General features: G+C 38.7%; 5 protein-coding genes across 7 annotated transcripts in view; 3 read left to right on the forward strand and 2 right to left on the reverse strand.

Annotated features, from left to right (window-relative positions):
- The window catches only part of LOC106649216, a 2,985-nt gene extending 437 nt beyond the window's left edge, over nucleotides 1-2,548 (forward strand). Inside the window, exons 2-6 of one of the 2 annotated variants that reach the window (XM_014366522.2) lie at nucleotides 75-719; nucleotides 798-1,300; nucleotides 1,365-1,731; nucleotides 1,800-2,090; nucleotides 2,167-2,480. In XM_014366522.2, the coding sequence (XP_014222008.1) occupies nucleotides 75-719; nucleotides 798-1,300; nucleotides 1,365-1,731; nucleotides 1,800-2,090; nucleotides 2,167-2,223 (1,863 nt within the window). In that variant the 3' untranslated portion in view covers nucleotides 2,224-2,480. Of the gene's footprint in view, nucleotides 1-74; nucleotides 720-797; nucleotides 1,301-1,364; nucleotides 1,732-1,799; nucleotides 2,091-2,166 lie in introns of both variants that reach the window. The other variant, XM_014366515.2, reaches the window with a different exon arrangement.
- LOC106649239 (eukaryotic translation initiation factor 4E-1A-like) overlaps nucleotides 1-3,687 on the reverse strand; it is a 10,206-nt gene extending 6,519 nt beyond the window's left edge. The window contains exon 1 of the mRNA XM_014366552.2: nucleotides 3,582-3,687. Coding sequence (XP_014222038.1) covers nucleotides 3,582-3,626 — 45 coding nt within the window. The 5' untranslated portion in view covers nucleotides 3,627-3,687. The remainder of the gene's footprint in view (nucleotides 1-3,581) is intronic.
- LOC106649266 (proliferating cell nuclear antigen) lies at nucleotides 2,869-4,752 on the forward strand. The gene is made up of 4 exons (XM_014366577.1): nucleotides 2,869-3,089; nucleotides 3,167-3,332; nucleotides 3,410-3,554; nucleotides 4,039-4,752. The coding sequence occupies exons 1-4, from the start codon at nucleotides 2,869-2,871 to the stop codon at nucleotides 4,290-4,292; spliced, it is 786 nt and encodes a 261-aa protein (XP_014222063.1). The 3' UTR covers nucleotides 4,293-4,752.
- On the reverse strand, nucleotides 4,502-10,026 carry LOC106649230 (zinc finger and BTB domain-containing protein 14). The gene is made up of 5 exons (XM_014366534.2): nucleotides 9,676-10,026; nucleotides 7,022-7,263; nucleotides 6,377-6,952; nucleotides 6,029-6,304; nucleotides 4,502-5,947 (listed from the first exon to the last, which is right to left on the reverse strand). The coding sequence occupies exons 1-5, from the start codon at nucleotides 9,680-9,682 to the stop codon at nucleotides 5,555-5,557; spliced, it is 1,494 nt and encodes a 497-aa protein (XP_014222020.1). The 5' UTR covers nucleotides 9,683-10,026; the 3' UTR covers nucleotides 4,502-5,554.
- Nucleotides 10,027-12,993: 2,967 nt separating this feature from the next.
- Nucleotides 12,994-22,210, forward strand: LOC106650603 (palmitoyltransferase app). Of its 2 annotated transcripts, none has more exons than XM_014368729.2 (10): nucleotides 12,994-14,459; nucleotides 16,020-16,195; nucleotides 16,591-16,751; nucleotides 16,824-16,982; nucleotides 17,072-17,209; nucleotides 17,278-17,432; nucleotides 17,506-17,623; nucleotides 17,694-17,806; nucleotides 18,445-18,607; nucleotides 21,432-22,210. In XM_014368729.2, exons 2-10 carry the CDS (start codon nucleotides 16,047-16,049, stop codon nucleotides 21,758-21,760), a joined length of 1,485 nt encoding a protein of 494 aa, XP_014224215.1. In that variant the 5' UTR covers nucleotides 12,994-14,459; nucleotides 16,020-16,046; the 3' UTR covers nucleotides 21,761-22,210. The 2 variants fall into 2 exon arrangements, with proteins under 2 accessions (XP_014224215.1, XP_014224224.1); XM_014368738.2 differs by lacking the exon at nucleotides 12,994-14,459 and adding an exon at nucleotides 15,625-15,645.
- The last annotated feature ends 876 nt before the right edge of the window (nucleotides 22,211-23,086 follow it).

The following is a 23,086-nucleotide window of genomic DNA, read 5'->3' on the forward strand; positions in this document are numbered from 1 at the left end:
ATCACTTTTTTCATTCAAATTTCATTGTATTTATCTGTATTATTATTGATAATTCTTTTTCCTTTAATCATCAGGGAGGCGAAGGGGACACCGTCGAAATAAAGACAAATCAAACGTTTATTAAACAAGAAAGTGCGAATCCTCCCGCGACAAATGTCACGTACAGTTATGATCCGGCGGCGCAACAGTATTATTCTCAAGCCACATCAAATCAAATGTCTCAGCAACCTTTACCGGGTCAACCGCCACTGCCGCCGATGCCTCCCCCGCAACCGGCCGCACCACCCCCGCCGGCCCCGGTTTTCGGGCCCGCTCAAGTTTCACAATTCCAAGCAGCCGCGGCTGCTGCGGCCTGGTCGCAAGCTTGGCAGTGGATGACGCCGCAACCTACTCCCATACAAGCCACACCAATCAACCCGGCTGCCTATCAAAGATGTGACTTGGCAATGAGAAATAATTACATTAAGAGGGAGAGATTCAATCACAACAGGAATACACAGTTTTCTAATAGAGGCAATTTTTATAGAAACAGAAATAGGAGGTTTGATCAAAATCAGACTCAATTTGATCAATCCAATTATTATGGTTCACAAGTCATTCCCAGCGCCAACTCAGATTGGCAAAGAAATAATGAAAGTATTGGACACATGCAGTCCCAAAGCCATGTACCTGCTACTGGAACCAAAAGAACTGAAGATTTTCACGAAAATGAAAATAAAGTAATTTTCTTCCATTTCTTAACTCATGAGTACAACAAATGACTATAATCTGAAATATCTTTTGATTTTTAATTATAGGAGGAGGTAGTGCCTAAGAAAACCAAAACACGCAAACCAATGTCACAAAGTTACCCCAGTCGGCCATGGAATCGAGAAGATGCTGAAAGAGCAATAAAAATAGAAATGGAGTACGCCAGAGTTGTGAGATCTCAGAGTTTAATCATTAAATTTCCAGACCCAGATTTAAATAAAGACATAGTAAGAGATTTCCATCCTGGCATTCAGAATATACACTTTCAAAGTCCTAGCGGTCCTAGATATTGCTTTATACAAATGAAACAAGACTTTGATTTAGATAAAGCTATAGAGGAGTTGGAAAAAATTCCTTTTGGAACAGGGCATTTGAAAGTAGAAAGAAAATCTATAAGAGATGAAGATAATCCTTCGCCAGAAGAAATTGATCCTTACACTCTTTACATCGGAAATTTACCAGAATCAGTCAATGTAAATGAAGTAAAAAGTAAATTCCCTACAGCAGCTAGAGTTGATGTAGGTTACGCACAAAAAATGAGAAATACAAGGTAACTTGCCTGAAATTATAAATGATTATTTTTTATTTTTATACTTAACATTATTTTGTTTTAGGTATGCTTTTATAAGGTACAATAGTACCGATGAATCTATAGCAGCTTATAAAGAAGCACATAGTTTAATGTGGGATACCAGAAGTATTATTGTTAGATTTAGAAGACAAAGAGGTCACACAGGTTTACCAGGAGAATCAAAAGTCAGTCCAAAAAAACTTAAAGATGAAGCTTCCAAAAATACAGATAATTCTAATTCAAAATTAAAAGCTTCAAAAGAAGAAAAAAAGAAAGATAATAATCTTTCTGTAGTCAGGACTAATAATTTAGATAAACAGACTGAAAAAACTAATGTTGGCCAAAGTAATGTTACCGATTCATTGACGGCTGTTTCAAGTTCCTTAGTATCAGCAACTAATAAAGTACAGGTAAATTTTTAAAATACTTTATGATCTAAAAAAAACTAACAATGACATTGAAAATATTTTTCTTCTAGCCCTCAATACCACATAGATTAAATACAGAAAATGTGCCATTAGAAAATAGTCCCAGTGGAGAGGATAAATTACTGCTTACAGAAATCAAAGAAGAACCAATTGATTACAATGAGGTCGAAGAGGTTTACTACGACGAAGATGACGAGGACGACGAAGACGATGAAGGCGAAATATTTCGTCAAGACGAGGAAGATGATGACGATAGTGAGTACGAAAAGGATATGACAAGTTTTAAACCATTTTTATCAAGGAACCGAAAGGTGTCGAATGAAATCGATGCACCTTCCGATGTGAGTGAATAACAATACTCAAAGAGATATACCAAAATACTATTCAAATTCTAATTAATTTTTTTTTATTTGGCAGCACTTGGATAAAATGTTCAACGATCTAGAAAACATGTCTGGTGATTTGGATTTTTAATGGCTAAAACTTAATTTAATTGTTCTGAATGACCGTGATACCAAATTTTTTTGTTCATATTTACAATTAAGTTGTAATACTCAATTTATAAACACTTAGTAAGTTAGAACAATATTTGTAAATAATTATACATTGTATTATATGCTTGTCTCCACGTCGTCTATGTTGAGACTTGTGATATTAATTCTTTGCGATAATCATCTCGAAAACGTAAATTTTACGTCAATGCTGCGATATTATTTTGAATTATTTTATATTTTGTTTGTACATTGCAGGCTTGTAAATGCCGTTTTACAATTTTTTCAATAAATACAACTTTTTACAAATGCGATTTTTTATTCCCACACGCACGCACATAGGACGCTACAGAAATTTTTTAAAAATTCGCTCAATTTCCACCCCTATGTTCCCAACTTCCTCTCGAGTCTTCTTGCCCTCTACATCCGCGCCATCACTAACCGCCATCTCGGTTTGGCGCGAAATCGCGCGCGGGCTTTCGTTGTTCTCCCCTCTCGATCGCAAAAGTTCGAGGCTAGTTATATTGCACACATAGAACCCGGCACTTGTTGCACGACATCGCTGCGCGATACTTCGCAATAGTTGAGTTTTATTTAAACATTTTCGGTTATTTAAACGATCGTAAACATGTTCGAGGCACGTTTGGCTCAGAGTGCAATCCTGAAAAAGGTCCTCGAGGCCGTCAAAGACCTGCTGAGCGAGGCGACGTTCGAATGCTCAGATTCGGGTATAATGGTACAAGCTATGGACAATGCTCACGTCTCCCTGGTATCGTTGAACTTGAGGAGCGATGGTTTCGATAAATTCAGATGTGATAGGAATTTGTCCATGGGCATGAACATCACCACGTAAGTCAATATTTTCGATTTTGCACGACAAATTTCTTTGAGGGTTACATTATGATAACACGTGTGGAATCTTCTAGAATGACGAAGATTTTAAGATGCGCCAGCTCCGAGGACACGGTCACCCTCAGGGCTTGGGACAACCCCGACAACATTATTTTCATTTTCGAATCTCCCAGCAAAGAAAAACTCGCCGAGTATGAAATGAAACTCATCAACATGGACCAAGAACATCTTGGTATTCCCGTAAGTTTTATGAAATTTGCAAATTTTTCAAAGAAAAGTTAAAATTATGACAATACAAAAATGTTACTTTCACACAGGAAACTATGTACTCGTGTGTAGTGAAAATGCCCTCAGCTGAATTTGCCAGAATATGTAAGGATCTTAGTCAGTTTGGTGAAGCTATTACAATTGCATGCTCTAAGGAGGGAGTTAAATTCTCTGCAGCTGGTGATTACGGAAATGGTAAGAAAAAAAAATTTTATTACATACCCTTTGCATAAATGATGGAATACACAGTTTTGGAATTGTTAACATTTTGCACACTATAGACCTTCAGTGTTCAACAGTAAAACTCTTACTGAGAATGTATTATTGGGAGAGTAGATGGCGTGTAATCAATTTACTTGTATCTATACTCTTGTTGATATTATAACCGTGGTCAGCTTAGTGTTTATTTGTGTTCAGTGATTGACCTCAAGATAACTAATTTACTTAATAATCTTGTATAGCACGTAAATCTTGGAAATCTCACTTCATAAAGCTACCAAATTTATTTACACTGATTTCTCAATATCATGCAATTGTATTTTATTTATTTTTAATAATGTTGGAATCCTATCTATTATTAAGTCAATCCTAAAACAATCATTAATGATTAATTATTTATTGTAGAACTTTAGAAATTGGTATAATTTATGAGTACTAATTTGTAATTTTTCCCATACAGCTAACATCAAATTGGCACAAACTGCAGAAGTAGACAAAGAAGAAGAAGCTGTTTGTATTGACATGCAGGAGCCTGTAAAACTCACATTTGCTTGTCGTTACTTGAATTCTTTTGTAAAAGCAACACCACTTTGTGCTCAAGTAAAATTATCTATGTCTGCTGACGTACCTTTGGTATGCGAATATTCCATTGGAGAAATAGGACACATTAGATATTACCTTGCACCTAAGATTGATGATGAAGATGAGAATTGATTGATGATCAACTAATTTTGATATCCACTTTTCACTTTTTTACTCACCATCATCTAAGCACAATGATTTTTTTAAAGATTTTTAAACATACCAAAAGAAAATCTTGACTTGCAGTCATAATTGTTATATAACATCCTAGCTCACTGAGTGAGTATCAGTTTTAAATTAGGTTTAACAAATAGAAAATGAAGAAACTCATTGTTTATAAGTAATTTCAAGAATGATATATATTGAAACTTTATATTGAAGTCGTTTGGCTTGTCACAGTATTAGCGCAATACAGAATTGACACTATTTTTTTCGAATTAGGATAATGTAATTACAATACTTTCTAAAAGATGTACATTCTTTCTGTTTGATTCAACTGTGACTTGATGAATTTTCATGGATATCAGGTAAATGTCACAATTAAAATGTATAATATGAAAATCAATATATATTTGTTCATTTTTTTGATAAATCTTGTATATATTTATTTTTTTTCCCTATCCTATTCATTGATTTGAAGTTCGAAAAAAGCTAATAGAATAGTAAATTGTTATCTTTTTTTAAAAGATTTATGTACTAAGAATGTTATTAGCTACATCGTTTTTTTAATATAAAAATACATAATTAGCTTACGAACTGCGGAGATTAGTGAGCTACCAGAGATTGCATAGCCTACTTTTATAGAAGTACACGTTTGAAATCTTAAAAATCTATATTATAAATAGAATTTGATCGATCGATCCGTCATATAGCTCAAAATTCGCAATGGAAAAATGCATGCGTGAGAAATTTTAAAAGTTTTCGTTCTCTAGTATTTTACATTCTCAACGATTTCTTTCAAATATATAGTTCACATCACAATCGCGCTTATCACTCGCACTTTTATTTCATAACATTAACATTAGATTAATTAAAAGTAAAGAGTTTACATTTTTGGTATGAGTACGTTCATCGAGAAAAAACGTTGCCTATAATTATTACGATTTAAAAGTAGCAAAAAAGAAAAACACGAAATACTTTGGCATTAATTGTCAGACTCCTTAATTTTTTACAGCCTCGATACTGTTTTTTTTTTTTAACGTCCAACTGGGAGGGAGTTTCAAAGAGTAATCTAAGTTTATTAAAAGTAATTTTTAATACCTTAAGGCTCAACTAAATCTAACTTCGTTTTGCTGTCATAATCACATACTTAACACCTTTATAAAAAAGAAAGAAGCTTGAAGTATTAGTTTTATTTAAGTTTGATTAGCCTTGATTGATAATTGTTTACACCCTTAGGTGTTGTTATGTTTACTGCCGTTGCTCCCGTAGAGACTCGGATGTACGAATTTGTCGTGGAGAGTTCGCAGATGCCTCAACAGATTGCTCTTGACGTTGAAGCCTTTTTTACAATAGGAACAGAGGAAGGGCCTCTCGCCAGTGTGGGTACGCTGGTGTATGACCATGGAGGCGTGCGACGGAAATACTTTGTTGCAGGTGTTGCAGAGCTTCTGGTGATTGTGCACGCGCTTCGGCTTCGGCGGCGCCGAATTGTTCATCAGGGCGAGCTGCTCCTCCGTGTGCTCCGTTTGAATGTGGCGCACCCACTCTTGGGGCGTGGGATACTGATTGCCGCAGAGGTCGCACTTCAAGGGTGGAAAGTCCTTGCCGTCGTCGTCGGTCTCGCCCTGCCAACGAAAAACAATTGTCCTCGATAACGATGCTGGCTCGACGATAAAGCATAAATATAATTAGGCAGCGCAACAGACCTTTCTCTTTTTTCTTCGATTTTCCGTCATGTCTGCGTGAGTGAACTCGATGTGGCGAACCCAGTCGGAAGGTCGATTGAACGTTTGACTGCACATATCACAAGTTAAGGGCGTGTACTCTTCCTCTTCGATGTCGCCGTCCTCGTCGGCACTGTGAACGATTTCGGGTTTGATGTCGATGTCGTGGTCGATGGTGAGAGCATCGGTCGGGTCCATCGGCTCTTCCCACTGTACTGGCTCCTCTTTCACCACCATGTCCAGATTCAAGTCCCGCGACTGTAAAATTCAATTGAAAAATCATCCCGACCAAAGCCGCTTCGGCCGCCTAGGTACATTACGATAACTCACATTTTCCTCGATGCTCACGTCACTCTTGCTCCTGATGCTCTCGGTCTCGCTGAATTTTCTCTTATCTTTGCTTCGATTGACTTCGACGTTTTCCTTATTCTTGCCAACCTCTCCATTCTCGACCTCCTGGCCGGCTCTCGACTCGAGCTGCTCGTGTTCCTTGTCCTTGGCAGATTTGTTGTTGTCGCTGGACGCAGCTGCTCTCCTCTCGCTGGCACTGTGGATCTGCGGCGTTTGCTGTATTACCTGCTGCTGCTGCTGATGGTGATGATGCTGCTCCGGCTGCACGAGTTTGATCTTCTGAAAGTGGCCGGAAGCCACGACCGTCTGTTGGGACTGTTTGGCCGCGGGCAGGCTATTGCCGCTGGCTGCCGATTTGCCGGAAGTTTGACTGTTGGACTGGATGTTCTCCTTCTTGCTACTAGTCGAATTCGATCGCCAGAGTCCTCGCACTCGGAGAATATCACCGGCTTTTAAGACGCTCTCGAGCTGCTCGTTCGACACGGTCGTCTCGCCGCTGTACATGTACTGGACGAGGATCTTCAAGGTACGGTAACCGATTTCCGTCGGCAGGACCTGCAACAACTCGACGACTCAGTTTGCTTCCTCGAGCGGGCCAATGAAAAAAGCGTCGATGCAACTCACCACGATGATAGGGGCATTGGTGTTGGCACCAAAGTGGCAATTCTGGAAGATGTGCGATAGGTAGGACGAGCAGGCCGCGAGGACGAAGCGATGAGCGGCCACGTGGCGTCCGCACGAGGTGGCCAGCAGCACGTCGGCGAACGACTCCGAGTGGAGCAGGGTCGCCACCGAGCTGTGCAGATGGGCCCCGTAGCTGTGCCATTTCAACTGGAAGTTCTCCGACGGTGGTACGCCGATTTTTTCTGCAATTTCAATTTCGCAACTTGTGTCAAGGCAAAGTACGAGAATCTCTTGTACAAAATTTAACGATCGCAGCTCTATATAACGCGCTTTGATATCGGACGAGTGACGCGAAAATATACGAAATATCAAATCGATCGATGGAGTACAAAGGCGCGATGAGAGAGAGAGAGAGAGAGGGAGAAAGAAACGCGCATACAGCCAAGCATCCCCCTTTTGAATGAGCGAGAGAAAGAAAGAGACGGAGAGAAACGGCCTGCTACTGGTGTGCGTAATACATTTCGTAAAGAATAAAAAAAGACGCGATCGATCGATTGCTTTGACGCCGCGAATCGGAATAATTTAGCGTAATTTCGCAGCTCGGCGTGTGTGCCGAAAAGAATGATTTTTATCGGCGGCCATGAAATCGAGGCAAAAATCGATAAACGTGTACGATTTCGAAGGCTGTCGTCTATTGTTTTTGTCGTGCGCACTCGAAATTACGCCAGTTTTGTTTTTGGATCTTTCGCGTATTGTACGGGCCTCGGGGTGCATGTCGCATGTGCCCGAGCATAAACATTAAAGAGAGAGTCGCAAACAGGCCGATTTAAAAAGTTCCCCTGCATTATGCATTATACGTATAACATGCGAAAAAGGAGATGAGCGCGTCGTTCGCATGAGGCGTCACTGGGGTCGTTTCGCCTGCAGGGATGCAGGACAAAAGCGCCGCGCAGCTTCTTCGTGTACTATTATAATACTTTTCAGTAATTACAATGTACAGTGTTTTTTTCCCTTTCTCTCTTTCTCTCTCTTTCTCTCTCCTTCTTTCGGTACGTATACATCAGAGAAAAGATTAAATGAAATTTCTCCCGTATGGGACGAGCGTAGGGGTTGCGAAATACGATCGAGACGATTTGATCGCGCTCAAAGCTCATAAGCTGTTTTTGCCATCTTAAATGTTTTTGTTCATCGATCGACAAGATATTCAAAAAGAACCCGAAAGAGTAATCAGACGCTGCTTCTTTTCATGTACACGAAAAATCGAGCTCGAATAAATTCAGAGACAGAAAGGCGAGAAGCTTCTTATATTCCGGAGAAAAGGTAGAGATTAGAAATTCGCGCAGCGTACACGGGGTTCCTCATTCCCCTGGCTCTTTCGTTGTTATAACCTCTCCCTCTCTTTCGGGGCAGCAACAGCAGCAGCAATCCGCCACCCCTGCAGGCACGCGTCGCGGCGTCGGTGGCCCGCGTTTTTGATCGATAAACTTCAACCCAGTCGTTGCACGAGAGCACGAGAGAAAGAGAGAGAGGAGAGCATGCGAAAGAGAAAAGAGGAAAACGATAAGGTATTATATTATAATAAAAGAGAGAGAGAGAGAAAGTTGGAAATTCGTGGCTATAATACACAGTGCAGAATCAGTCACGAAGATCTCCGACGTTTTTATCGATCCTGTAACGAGGCGCGAGGAGGTAAATGAAAATATGGAAATTGTATGCGGATCGACGACGGCGAGCTGCGATGAAGGAGAGACAGAAGAGAGTGAGAGAGAGAGAGAGCACGTAAAAAGCCCTCGCGGAGCGTGATACGATGCTATTCGCTCTTTAGATCGATGGCAATTCGTCGTCTATATGTAGTAGCAACAACGTGCGGCAAAGCGAAAAGAAGAAGCGAAAGGAGTCGCTCTCGCTCACGCGCACCCAAAATCACTGCACCCATTTATTATGACGTATAGATAGGGATCGATCGTTTTCGTGTATCGACGCAATTGAGCCGCGCGCGAATTAACAATTCGACATTCGACTCGACTCGCGAGGCTCGCGCGCGCACCCCGAGATCTCTCTTTATATATACCTATTGTACGAGAGAGAGAGAAAAATTGCAAATATTGCAAAGTTTGCCTTCGCTTCGCACGTATAACACAGCCGGTGAATTGGAGCACGAGCCGATAGATCAATAGAGCTCTCATACAACATCGCCGAGTCCGTACGTGCAGTGTCTCGAGCATGCCAATGTGCTGCTGCTGCTGCTTTGCAGTATACGAGCTGCTGCAGCACCTATGATAATGTGCAGCGGTGCGCGTTTTTTTCTTTTCTCTCTCTCCACCTTTTTTCCCTTCGCGACAAAGACGATGATCCATCCACCGCGCTAGCTAACAGCACATAGAAAAACAGTTTACAGCGAGTATCGTAATGTAAAACGAAGCCGTCGATCGCCGGCTACGTAACGAAGATTACACGAGGCGTGCGTGCGAGCTGTCTGGCCAAAGCATACCTATACGAGAGAGAGAGAGAGAGAGAATGCAAAAAGGCGATAAAATCAATGACTGGCACTGGCTACGACGAGTACGTGTATTATTGGAGCTTTTGTGCAGTTTTGATCGAACGTGCACGCGAAAATTGAGCCTACGGACTATACGATCAGTGTTTACATTTACCTGACATCGTGAGCAGTCCCTCCTGCCGCTGTTGATGTAGTCTCGCTAACTCCAACTGTCGAGTCCGACTCTTTTCTCGAGCTTATTATCGAATTTCTCTCGTCTTATCGGAGCGCAGGAGGAGAGGCGATTCTCGGCGACACTCCGATTCTCATGTCACAGATACGATACACACTCATTCACTCGCGCGTCCCCATAAACACGATTATTGCGCCAGGGGAGAGTAATGCTTCTCGAGCTCGTAATGTGTCTGCGGAGCGTCTCGTGGACACGAGCCTGCTGTTTCGAAGCTCTATTGCGCTGCTGCTGCTACTCGAATAAGGACTGCTGCCACTGCGGAGTGCGGCGCTGCTCTGGTGTCGCGCGACGGGGCTTTTCTCCCTACCCCCTCTGCTGCTGCTGCTGCTGCTGCTGCTGCTGCTGCTACTGCTGGCTCTCGCCCGCTCCGTAGGGATTATTATATTCGCGCAGCGGGCCTAAAAATCGATATTTCGGTCTTCGCTCCCCTTTGCGACGATACATATCGCCTCGTACTCGAGCATGTGCACGATAAAAAAACTCGTCTCGACTTTTTTGTCCGCTATTTCTTTTTCATTCAACAGAACTTTACCAGAAAATCGTGACATTTAGTCTGGTACATGACTCGATGTAGCTGATCGCAAAGGTGTCTTTTGGACGTGACTCGTGGCTCAGTATAGTACCGTATCGTTGCGTGCCACCGTAATTGCGTACCTGAAACTCGGCTGATTTGCCTTCGAGAATCAAGTGCTTACAGCGCCGATAGATTGTCTTTTCAATCGATAATTAGCAAACTAAACGTTCGAGTCTCATATGCAGTGTCGCGAGTCTCGATACAACTCTGCCTGTCGCAGTGCCCATCGCAATTGTTTGATCGATTCGATATAGCGCAGCTCGCTCCGAGCGCGGAGGAGGCCTGTTACCTATAGCTGGCGCAAAAATCGATACAATCGCCTACGCTTGATGATAAATCATTAACTGCTCGCTTATAAGAAATACTCGTCGGCGGATAGCTATACGCCGATGCAGCTTTTTTAAGGCGTCTCGTTTATTCCAAAACCGCTCGGAGTTTTGGAAATATTCTGCCGCGTAATTATTTTTATACGAGCTAAGCGAGATGCACCAATTGAGAATCAGTACAAATCATATCTGGGCGTCCGGTATGATATCGATGCGATCCGTCCGACGCAGGGATGAATACGCGACGCAGCTATAATATGAACTTGTCGAGTTTTCCACGATTAATGTCCAGTCGAGCGCTCGCGAGCTGCCTATATAAATGTGTGCATGTGCGATTTCTCCGTCTGTCTTTTAATACTCGTACACGATGTAGCCCTCGTGCAATATAAGAGTCGCGATCGATTTTATGGAGCGCGCGCGCGCGGGGGTACGACGTATACATCAACGACGCTCTCACAACACAAGAGCGTAACACAGTCGGCACAGCAGCAGCATCGACTGCACACACACACACACGTACTTGGGCCGCGTGCATAAATACACCCAATCGCACGCATCCATTTATCGTATCGATCGCGAACTCTCGAGCTCAAAACACAAGCTCGACGCGCGTATACGATTTTTATAATGCATACAAGTGTGTGTGTGTGTGTGTGTGTGTGTGCGTGTGCGTATGTATTGTACGGCAGCTTGCGAACTCGTTTATAATACTTAGATACAAGTGACAGAGCCTGTTTCGACGCATTGATTATACTTTTTCCATCTCGGCTCAGAACTCTCTCCTGGTGTACGCGCGCGTCTGCCCTGTGCACCCCCCTTTTCTCCAGGATCCTTTCCCATGACATGCACTCGACTCTTTACTAGCTCTATTTTTATATACAGCCACATATATAATACGATATTGCCAATGACGCAGTCTGAGAGAAAGAGAAAAGATTGCCCGACAGACTTGGCTGCTCTGCACCACTTTCCGTCTTTCTCTGAGACTTGAATAATGAATTTACACTAGCTTTTCCAATCGAGACTACTAAAAGTGTTGTACTGCATCTGTCCGATATATTTGCATATTTCAAGTGTCGTCTAACGATGCCTACTTAGATAGAAGTTTATAGAAAATCCGCTGAATCAGTACCTCGTTCCAACAAACGCAATGGCAATCGTAATTTAAAGCCCCCATCTAATTCAAAAATATTATTCACAAAGCTACAATCGTTACAGAACCGATCAAGCTTCCGTTTATCAATGTATTGCAACATTCACCACTCTATTTTTATGCTGATTCATCAAAATTCTTACAGCATAACTAATACCAAAAACAGCACCAAATTTAATATGAACATATTGAGACATCGTAACGAAGGGCCCAGCTATTTTACATGAGCTTTTTAAAATTTAATCTATTCGAATAGCTGTTCTGAAAAATAGATTTTTAGATATGATATCCTCGTTTATATTCTTTTAAAAGTATGCAAAAGAATCTAAATACATTTTCGCGATAATTCCAACGAAATGCAGGGTACGATTCAGTTTTAGAATAATCTTGCAATAGATATTTCCTTGAAAGTATCAATAATTTAAATTTGCATCAATAATATATTATCTCGATGACAGTTTGATGCGAAAAGAGGTACTGCGTTTACTGCCGATAAAATATTCAATTTGACACATATTCGGAACGCGTATTAAATATAAAATTGTAATACTGGCATTAGTGTCGACATATTACGTGCAATGCAGGTAAAATTGCAAACGAGTTTAGTGTCATATGAATAGTACTAAATTAGTGGTATTTCAATTTGATTATGTCACCAATTCAACAAAAACGTCAACGCAACGTCGATAGCAAGATATTTTGATTTCAACAAAAACAATTTATCACTCAACAAATTCCTTCCTATGAAGTCTACGAAGTTCCATCATTCTCCTTGATTTAGTAAATTACTTATAATTTATGCTTCAATAGAACGAGTTTTTTTATTTATTAAAACTGAAACGAATGCAATTATTTTAGAAATAGCTATTATGACGAGAAAAGGCAAAGTACTTATGACGCGCGTTTGATACATTATATTCTTGACTTTGCGTGTCCTTCCATCAGTATACGAAAGCTGACAAAAAGTTACTCTGTTATTCAGAAACTATCAGCGTGTTTATTCATGTAGTTTTTTCAATAAATCGATCAGGAAACAAAGCGTGAAAAAATCGATCACGGGTTATATTTAAATTCGCGAATCCACTCGAATATTCCGGGGAAGTATTTCGAACGATCGCGCCAGAAGTCACGTGTTTAGCAACCGCGAGTTCACCTGAAAATTTTAGCTGCAGGCAGAGAGGCTGCAAATCAGCAACTCCTGGATGGCCCCTGCGCTGCGGTTAACCTCAAAGCTATCGCCAGCCGTGGCAGAAATTCAGCATCAGCTGGCGCCTCTCCCTTATCATATGTATTGTGCCACCCACACAGCTTCGCGCTGCACTGCTGCGCCGACGGCTGCACTTGGCTCGTGTGCGTGCGTGTGTAGAGTTGGGGAATAGGTACCTATATATATGTCGGCTGCTCGATCCATCGTCGCCAATCGTCATAATACCTATATGATACGAGCGAAACTACCACCACTACTTGTATTTACCACCTCCACCTGGAACTAGTATAGCTTACATATCCGCAGACTCGAGAGCAGTGGTTTTTTTACATTTTCTCAAGAGCGCAGAAGAAGCATCGCTACGAGCGAAAGCATCGCGCGACTCGCGATCCGTGCTGCAGGCAGGTGCCACGAGCGAGTCAGTGCATCGTATGTAGCAGCAGCAGTGCCAGGCATCAGTATACCAACAGATTTCGTGGACGCTGCAGCTAAAAAACCAGTGATATCGTGTCCAATCATGCTGTAGTGCGGTGATGGCCACGATGGTCAGTCACCTCCTGACGTGCAATTGTGCCTGCTGCTGCAGTGTAAAAACCTAGAATACATGCAGCTGCCCGAGCTCCATTAGTTATGTTGTTGTTGTCGTTCGCGTTACTGCGCTAGCTCACAGTGGCGAAGAAAAAAGCACAAGATCGCGCGTTACGCGGTGCTAAACAAGTGTGTCGCTCAGCACGGAGTGCCAGTGCACGCGCCTATCTATCTATCTATACGTATGATTTTCTATCCGCAGAATAGAAATTTATTAATGCCTGCCTGCTAGGAATTGCAGTGTTCTGCAGTGCGAATTGTTGTCTATAGCTCATCGTATTATACGCTGCCTGAATGCTGCTGCTAATATAGGCTCGGATAATAGGTATGTCTGCTGGAGAGGTCCGCCTTTGGAGAGATGAAAGGAAGGGCGCGGATGATCGAGCACGTCGATCGCTACTCCCGGCGATGACACATATTTGACTCGAGTTCACTCGTCGGTGCGCGCACCTTTGACGATGCTCTCGCGCCAGCTTAATTCGCCTTCCAGCAAGTGCCCCTGCGCCTATTGAAACCAGCTCGCATGAATTCATTCGTCCGCGAGTTTCGTTCTTATCGTGTAAAACTTGACGCGGCTGTCTTTACGCGTGTGCACATGTGTTTGTGTCGCTGTTGGTATTGCGAATCGAATGTCATCGCTAGAACGCTCTTGGCAGGATAATCGACATTATGGCGAGGTTAAGTTGACCATCACACGCATCATCACCTCCGACTACTGTTAATGGTACATTATACGAGTACTTGCACACTTATAATGTATAGTGTACACATACATGCAAGGAAATATCTGCGACAATTATCTGCGTAACATAATACACCACTTGGAGCTACGCCGCACAGTCGTCATCTTACGATCATGTGAGTATAGGTATAAAAACCTTTCAAAATAGCCCCACTCGGATGGAGTTCAATGGAGGGTGCAAATCATAACATTGCAAACAATGTATATATATATAATGCCGTCGCTCTTGTAAATAAATGCACTCGCCTCTTCACGCCATCCCTGCATAATATATAATAGTATCGTGTGTACACGTCTTGACGTCATTATAATGCTTGATTCATTTTACGGCGCGAGACGGCCGCGATGCACCCGCGCTGCGTATTTGTTTATCTTTGGCAAGGATCGTCTGGAATAATAAAACTTCGTCAATAAACAAGTATCGAAATAGACGTCGCCGAAACTTGCACTGTTTGTTTATTTTTTTTTTTATTTATTTCTTTATTTTACTTATTTATTTATTTTTATTTTATTTTTCGGAGCATTTCCTCGCGCTGCATATATTGGGCTTTAATTGCAACTTCGATACACCGCATGCATATATACATGCACACAAGCAGACAGACACTCTTGAAACTTTCTTTTTAAACTTGCCCACTTTTGACGATGACGGCTATATTATACATACACGTATCGTGTTGGGCCACTTCAATTATATCTGCATGTTGGCCTGTAAAAAAGAATAAAGAGAGAACAATTGCCACTTGGTTAAAGGCTCGAACGCAAAGTCACGACGAAATATGTACGCGGAGAGTATATATCACTTGTTGATCGCTGCTCGTTGCCGCAGCTCTTTCTTGCCATGATCGCCCAAAAAATACTAGCTTTCCGCACTTAATGGATTATAATATTTTCCGCAAAACATTCGGTGACGCTCGAATAAATAAAAACAAGGTCACCAAATACACATCCGCTCTTTGCTGGTCTTTCTTGAACTGTTGACTATAATTCAATTGACATTGGACTTGATGGATTTTTAATTCACAGCTCATGGGAAGCGTTTTTGTCGAGAATAACAGTTTCCTTAGTCACGTCGTTTTGAGCACACGGTTACTGACGTGCGCTTATCGAACGAAAAATTCACGCAAACCCAACTCTGCCGTGTTCTGATTAGCCTTATCTTAATTAGCCTCGAAAAATAAGACAACTTCAACAATTTCATTATCATCGATAAATCCAAAGTATCGTGACATTTTTAAATAAGGAAGCTTTTTGCACTAAATTTTTATAAAATGGTTTAAGAAAGAATTCGACGACTTTAAAGTAAGTTTTTGAAATAGTTGAAAAAAATATCATATCTTTAACATTTTTCTTGAGTTAAAAACATCTCAATGCGGCAAGAATGATATGGTCCATTTGGTCATTTAATTTTTGCAATTTCATTGATCACTACATTTTACTATGTGCTTTTGTAATCTTTTTTTAATAATAGAGTCGATTTTTCCTTAGTTAGAATGAAATTTTGAAAAAAAATGTATTTTATTTACATATCTGATCACAAAAAATTCAGTTAAAAATTATGAAAATTAAAAATTTTTCTTTAAATATTATTTAAGTAATGAAAATATATTTTGTAGAGATATGAGTATAGTAACATGGATTATTTGAAAATCAAAAAATTATTTGTTGTTTTCCAGATATTTAAAAAGCATACTTAATTCAAAATGCCTCGAATCACAAGAAAATGGGAGCTTTTTCCTGGCAGAAACCGTTTTTGCTGTGATGGAAGAGTCATGATGGCACCTCAGACTGGTGTATTCTACGTTACGATTTGTTTAATTGCTGGTACAAGTGGATTATTTTTTGCTTTTGAGTGAGTAATACAAAAAATAATGTAACATTTGACCTGTGCAAGTACCATGTAATGTTTTCAATATAATTTTGAATATTTCAAAGGTTTATAATTGTGACTATTGTGAAAATACCAGCTTTAAATGTACTTCTTTACTAAAGAGGATACTGAAGTCTGATTAGGAATAACCCTTCTTACACATATCCTCCACTATTTATATATAATATTATTTCAAAGAGCCTCATGGAAAATTTTATTGTGTTATCTTTATATGTTCTTTGATATTCAGCATAAACTTACAAAAATGTTTTTAAACATTTTCATTTTAACCCAGACTTCAGTATCTCTTCATTCTATTATTTTAATTTAAACTTTTGCTGATCTATAAAGTATTGATGGATTACAATTATTTGCAGCTGTCCATTTTTGGCAGAACACATAACACCTGCTATACCAGTAATAGGATGCTTGTTATTCATATTTGTCATGTCAGCTTTATTCCGGACAAGTTTTAGCGATCCTGGAGTTATTCCTCGTGCAACGCCTGATGAGGCAGCCTACATAGAAAAACAAATAGGTATGTGCACAATTTAATGATTGTACAAAAGACTATTCACTTTAATATTTGAATGAATTTATATTATTTTAGAAGTGCCAAATAATGGTAATTCTCCTACCTATCGACCTCCTCCAAGAACAAAAGAAGTTTTAGTGAGAGGTCAACCTGTAAAATTAAAGTATTGTTTTACATGTAAAATATTTAGACCTCCAAGAGCGTCGCACTGTAGTTTATGTGACAATTGTGTTGGTAAGTTGGCAGAAAATTTATATGAATATTTTTGAAGAGCAAGAGATTTTTATAATGTAAATATAATTGTGAAAATTTTTTAAATGCAGAGAGATTTGACCATCATTGTCCATGGGTTGGAAATTGTGTAGGACGTCGTAATTATCGATATTTTTATGCATTCATAGTGTCTTTAGCATTTTTATGTGTATTTATATTGGCTTGTGCCGTGACACATTTAATAATGTGTAAGTATCTTTAATTCTTTCGTTTTCAAAGAAAGCTGTATTTGCTCACTGCTTTACTTTTTTTACAGTAACAAAAGATAACAAGCCTTTTGTAGAAGCTGTGCGAGAATCTCCAGGTAGTGTAGTTGTCAGTGTGATATGTTTTTTTTCTGTCTGGAGTATTTTGGGGCTGGCAGGATTTCACACATATCTCACTACAAGTAATCAAACTACTAATGAAGATGTGAGTTTGATTTTTTTTTAGATAATATTTTTCGATGAAAAAATCGACTAAAATCGTATTCTTTATCTTATAGATTAAAGGTTCTTTTACCAGTAAGAGAGGACAAGAAAGTTTTAATCCTTACAGTCAAGGAAACATTTGCGGAAATTGTTTTTATGTACTTTGTGGTCCAGCACCTCCTAGTTTAATAGGTATTTGCCTACGTATTATTAAACTGAAATTGCAAATCTTGAATTACATAATTTTTATATTTTTCATAAGATCGAAGAGGTGTCGTGACACCCGAGTATCGAGCCGAACAAAAAAGGGTATCCGAAGATTGTGTAATAACTAATAATAAAGTTTATGGGACAGTCAAAGTTGTTCAACCACAGGTGAAAATTATTTTTTGTTACTTATGAAACATTATGCATTATCCCTAATACACACAATGTACTTTTTTATTACATACTTACACATTTACATTTTGGTGCAAATGGTCGTACAAAAACTAAATTTTTGATTGTAAACACACAACGTACACTCAAACAATGAAGTATACACAATTGTATGCTGATTAGGTAAACTCGATAAAAATTCCTTATAGACGTAGACCACGAGCTTGATTGTATAATCAAGTTCGCGAAGTATAGACACACGTTACAAAGTGCTTTAGATCGATGTTTTATATTTCTTTTGGTGGTTTCGTGTCATTATAAGTGAGAATCGTTAATATTCATGCTTCTTATAGTCTTAATTTAAATGTAGAATAATATCATTTAAATTGGTAACCTTCATCGAAATAAAATATTCAAGCTCATAGATATTTGCTAATGCCGAGCAGATTAAATGTAGTAAAACTGCATGCTACATTAACGAATCACAATTACAATGCATTTTACGTCAACATTTCCAAAATAGAAACGAAACGGTCGTGCATAATAATCGATGCGCAATGCAACTTGAAAAACACGATTTAAAAGAACGATATACTTGAAGATTATTTTTATGAATTATTTGTATTTATTTGCAGTCTAATGGAAACTCAGTTCCACCGGTGGATATCGAGGCTGGTGAACAATCCACTACGGTCCATGATCCCAGTGCCTGGGGAACACATCAACAGCAGCAGCAGCCACAGCACAACGATTCGTCGCAGCAGTCGTCGCAGCCATCGCATCTCGATTCCCTAAACGGTGAGTCAGCATCGGCATCAGCGCCGATCAACAATTTACGGGTACCACCACCGCCACCTCCGCAACGTCGCTACCTGGACGATTCGTACGCGTGTCATTATGCCCCACTTGCCGCGCATTACCCTATTTATCCGGAACAGCATCAACGCTACCACCATTACAACCAAACACCTGCCAAACCCTCGTACCGATGCGAGGAAGAACTGCAAAGGTACCCTCAGAGATGCCGAGAGGAATACAATCAGCGCTGTTCCGAAGGCGATTTGTTGACTAGTGACCACCATCACCATCATCATCATCAAGAGCAGCAAAGACAACAGCAGCAGCAGCAGCAGCAGCAGCACTACTGGACCGATGTGCACAAATATTTTCGGCGCAAAGCTTTTGATGATGCGGAGGTGCATCGAAAGTACACGGCGTATCCACCTATCGCTGCCGAAAGCAGAGCTTGCCTTGAGCATCGCGGTAGTAGCAGTTTTCTTAGTAATAGAATACTTAGTCCCGGCGGATTGCCCATGTTAGGACAGACTGCCCTTGGTCTAGTTGTCAATAGATTTGGTTCAGGACCTTTGTTAATGGATGCTCATCCGCATCATCATCATCATGCTCATACGAGACAGCATTACATGCATCCTTACACAGAGCAGACGTTCTGCCCTTGCGAAGGTAGTGTCGGAAACGGTGGTGGCGGCTTAGTCGATAAGGATGATTATTTAGACGCGCGTTACATGATAAACAATTCCATGAGCGACAGCGACGATATGTAGAAAAGGTTTACGTGGCTCGTTTAAAAGGATCGACCTCATTGTAATTAAATTACTTCGCTAATTATTTGAAAAAACTAGTCAACATTTCATACTTTGAGCTACCAAATTTACCTCAGAGTACAAATTTATTTCATAAAATGCGGTATAACTTTCTAACTTGCACGCAAACCAAGAACTTACAAAAAAAATAACAAGTTGACCAACGAAACGTTGAACGAAGACAGAAGAAATCGCTTTCTCATGATTTATACACTGGATGATTTCGTTATCGTGATTTCCCAAGTTCAAGCTTGCGCGACGTACCGTTTCATACTTGGATTAAATTGATCGATCCTTCAAAACTGTCACTGATATTGTTTATATTGCATTGTTATACGCGTTTATCGCTTTAGAAATGTATGAATATTGTTATTAATCACTTAAAAATTTTATAGAGTTTATTTGTATCAAAGTGACTTATTAGATGATACAAATTGATATTATTAATTCATAACCGTTACAATTACGTAATATTGTGTACATATGCAAAGACGTAAGATCAGTCCATTTTTTCTAATCGCATGATGAAAAGTTGCATAAGTATGTACTCCAAAAGATATTGTTGGCATCGTAGAACGTTGTAGACGACGATCTTTCAAAAGTGCTTGCGAAGATTCTGATTCCTAATCTTCTTTTAGAAATAGTAATAGTAATAGTTAGATGATTAAAAAAAGATTAAAACATATTCTATAAGCTATGAACATGGACAATTCCATGCATTCAATCATAAAAATTCGTATTTCTTGTACTCTACTTTTCATGCTTCTTGCTTCTCACGCATCTCTATTAAAAACTTGAATCTACTATCGAGTTTAATCACTTGATAAATTTCATATGGTAAAACTTAAAGAATTTTTCGTAAAAATTATAACGTAAATCTTGAGAAGTACTTCTATCTTAATCCATAATAATAACTGTAATAATGGATGAAATGATAATTTTTTTCTCTTCAAACTTTTTTGTGAATGACTCAACTGACTTTTTATTTCTCTGTTGCTCGTATAAATACGTCCGATAAATGAGGACTCTGTGCAATAAGACAGTTTGGTAAGTTTTTCTCTCAAAATAATGACAAGTATCCCCCATTCCTACACTGTATTTTTAGTTTCTTTGTTTTACTTGCGGGATACAATAACGCTGGATTGATAATAAATTAACAAAATCAACGTAAAGAGCACAAAAAATCCCGTTGTTTTCCTTGTTCTCTGTTTATAGTCGATCAGCATATCGCCTACTTATTGGTGTGTGTTTCGAAACGCAAAAAAATAACAATCCGTTGCGTAGTTTTCGAATTCGTGACTAATTCAAATTGCAGCATTATATGCATTGTTACATACGTTATACATATTTTTATACATACAATAAGACAGCACTTGATCATCTGTACAATCTAAAAATTACTCACATGCACATTGTTTTTATTTTTTTTTCTTGCATTTTTTATATTAATAATAAACAATTGTACATTTGTACATATATGCATATTCAATTGTTAACTAAAATTGTTCTGTAAAAACACTTAAAATTCAAATAGTCAAAATTTCAAAACACAATTGAAAAAAATCAGGACAAAATTTTAAAATGTTCAAATTATAGATGCCGATCAGATGCATGCAATAACGAATTTTTTTTATTAATTAAATTACATTACACATGAATAATTATGCGTCATTCAAAAACTATATTTAATCCAGAAGTGATTCAGTTGAAATTTTTTTATCCTATTTCATTCAATTAATTATTAAGAATTGTGAAAAACAGATCAAAGGACACAATTCTGAAAAACGCCAAAATACCATGAAGCATGTTTGTACAGTATGTGATTTTTGAAAACCATAAATTGATAAAGTGGATCATTATGATTTTGAATGGAAAAATTTCAATTTTAAATCTTTCAACGTTGAAAATGTTTTTGATCTTTAAGATATGAAAACATTTTTTGGAGCAATTGTAGCACCACTTCAAGTCTAATGGTCGCTCAATGCACGTACTAATTTACGTTTTTCATATTCTTACAGATATCACGTCGAACAGTGTAACTCATCTTGTAATGAATGAATTGCCATTGGCCTCTTTACCATTGGCACCGATCGACATCGATGAAATAGCACCATTACCACCTCCCAGCATAGTAATGAATAACAATAATAGTATGAATAACTGCAACAATATGCGCTCGTCATCGCTATTGGAGCCTGCGTCTGTTACGACGCCTCTTTCGGCATCGAGATTGAGATTGCTGCAAGACACGACAATGATCGAATCAGCTCTGGATCTTGATTCGCTCGAGGAGGCCAGCATCGGACACGGAAGTCAAACTGGACTTATTAAAATGGGAGTTCCTTGATAGCGTAATTGCATTAGTGTGATTATGATCTTGTGCAATTACATATGCAACATTTTGTTAAGAGTGAGGAATACTATTCACAATCATGGTTGCATGAAAATTATGACCTCGTTTCCTGGCGTATTTATAATGATATTGTTGATAAACACACGCACGCGTAACGCACGTTATGCACAAAAAAGTTTACATTTATTTTTAAGAATAATAATCTAAAAAACTAGCTTTGCCGAATGTTGTTTGATACGATCGAAAGCAAGCGTCGAGTTTAGGACAATTTACTAATAGAACGTTTGAGTGATCATAAACAATTAAATATGTTGCGAATCATTCCTGTAAGTTAAGCTACTGGTATGTGTGCTCTTATGTCGTTAAAAATATTTGTTATACACATTGAAGACGTATATTATTTCCAATATGAATCGTGATTCCAAATAAATAAAATTTTTGTTACTTCTCGTAATTTTTTTAAACTTTACTTTCGCTTTTGGCAATTTTAGCTTGTAAGTTGCTGAATGATCAAAGCAAATTAATTTTAATGATTTGTATGGATCTTGGAAAATGTAGTATCCCAATTGAATGTACAGTTGATGATTCAAATTTTTTACATAATTAAGATAAGCATTTTGAATGTTTTTTTTTTTAATTTGGTGCTGAGGAAACATACTTAAATCTGGGAACAAGTTTTTGAAATTAAGAAAGAAATTGCTTGTACCACTCCTATTCTTTAATGATTGTTATAATCTATCATTAATGCGTGATAATTTTGAAGAATTTTTAATATTAATATTCTAAACGTAATTGCAATTGAATTGAATTTAAATGACTCATGATTTACACTTTTTTAAAGTGTTAGATGTAAGTGTAGGAAACATTTTTCTACGTGTTGTATGAAATTTTTGACGGTGCTTTAAAAACGAATGGGATTCTGAACTGCATAAACTATTTAATTGGATTGTTTAATTTTCAATATTTTAGTCTTAATAGAATAAATTATTGTATTACGTTTACACGGATATTATTAAAATCTTAAAAATTTGCACCTTTGTTAAAATCAAAGAAACGAGAGTTATTTGACTTACTAATTTAGCTATCATTGGCGTTAAAAAAATGTTGGTGTTAATTATGTATTATTTGTATGATTGATCTAAGCAATGCATTTGAATTGGATCTCAACCCACAAACTTTAGTCTTTGTTAAGATAAAGGCATTTTTAATACTCTGTATGTTTTTAACTTACTATTAAGTAATTTTTTTACAGTGTTGAATGTATGTTCAAGATAGTATATGAAAATAAAATGAATATTAATTCGAAAGATTTATTTAAAA

The sequence above is a fragment of the Trichogramma pretiosum genome, unplaced genomic scaffold (genome assembly GCF_000599845.2).
Source record: "Trichogramma pretiosum strain Unisexual culture from Peru unplaced genomic scaffold, Tpre_2.0 scaffold45, whole genome shotgun sequence".
Taxonomy (NCBI): domain Eukaryota; kingdom Metazoa; phylum Arthropoda; class Insecta; order Hymenoptera; family Trichogrammatidae; genus Trichogramma; species Trichogramma pretiosum.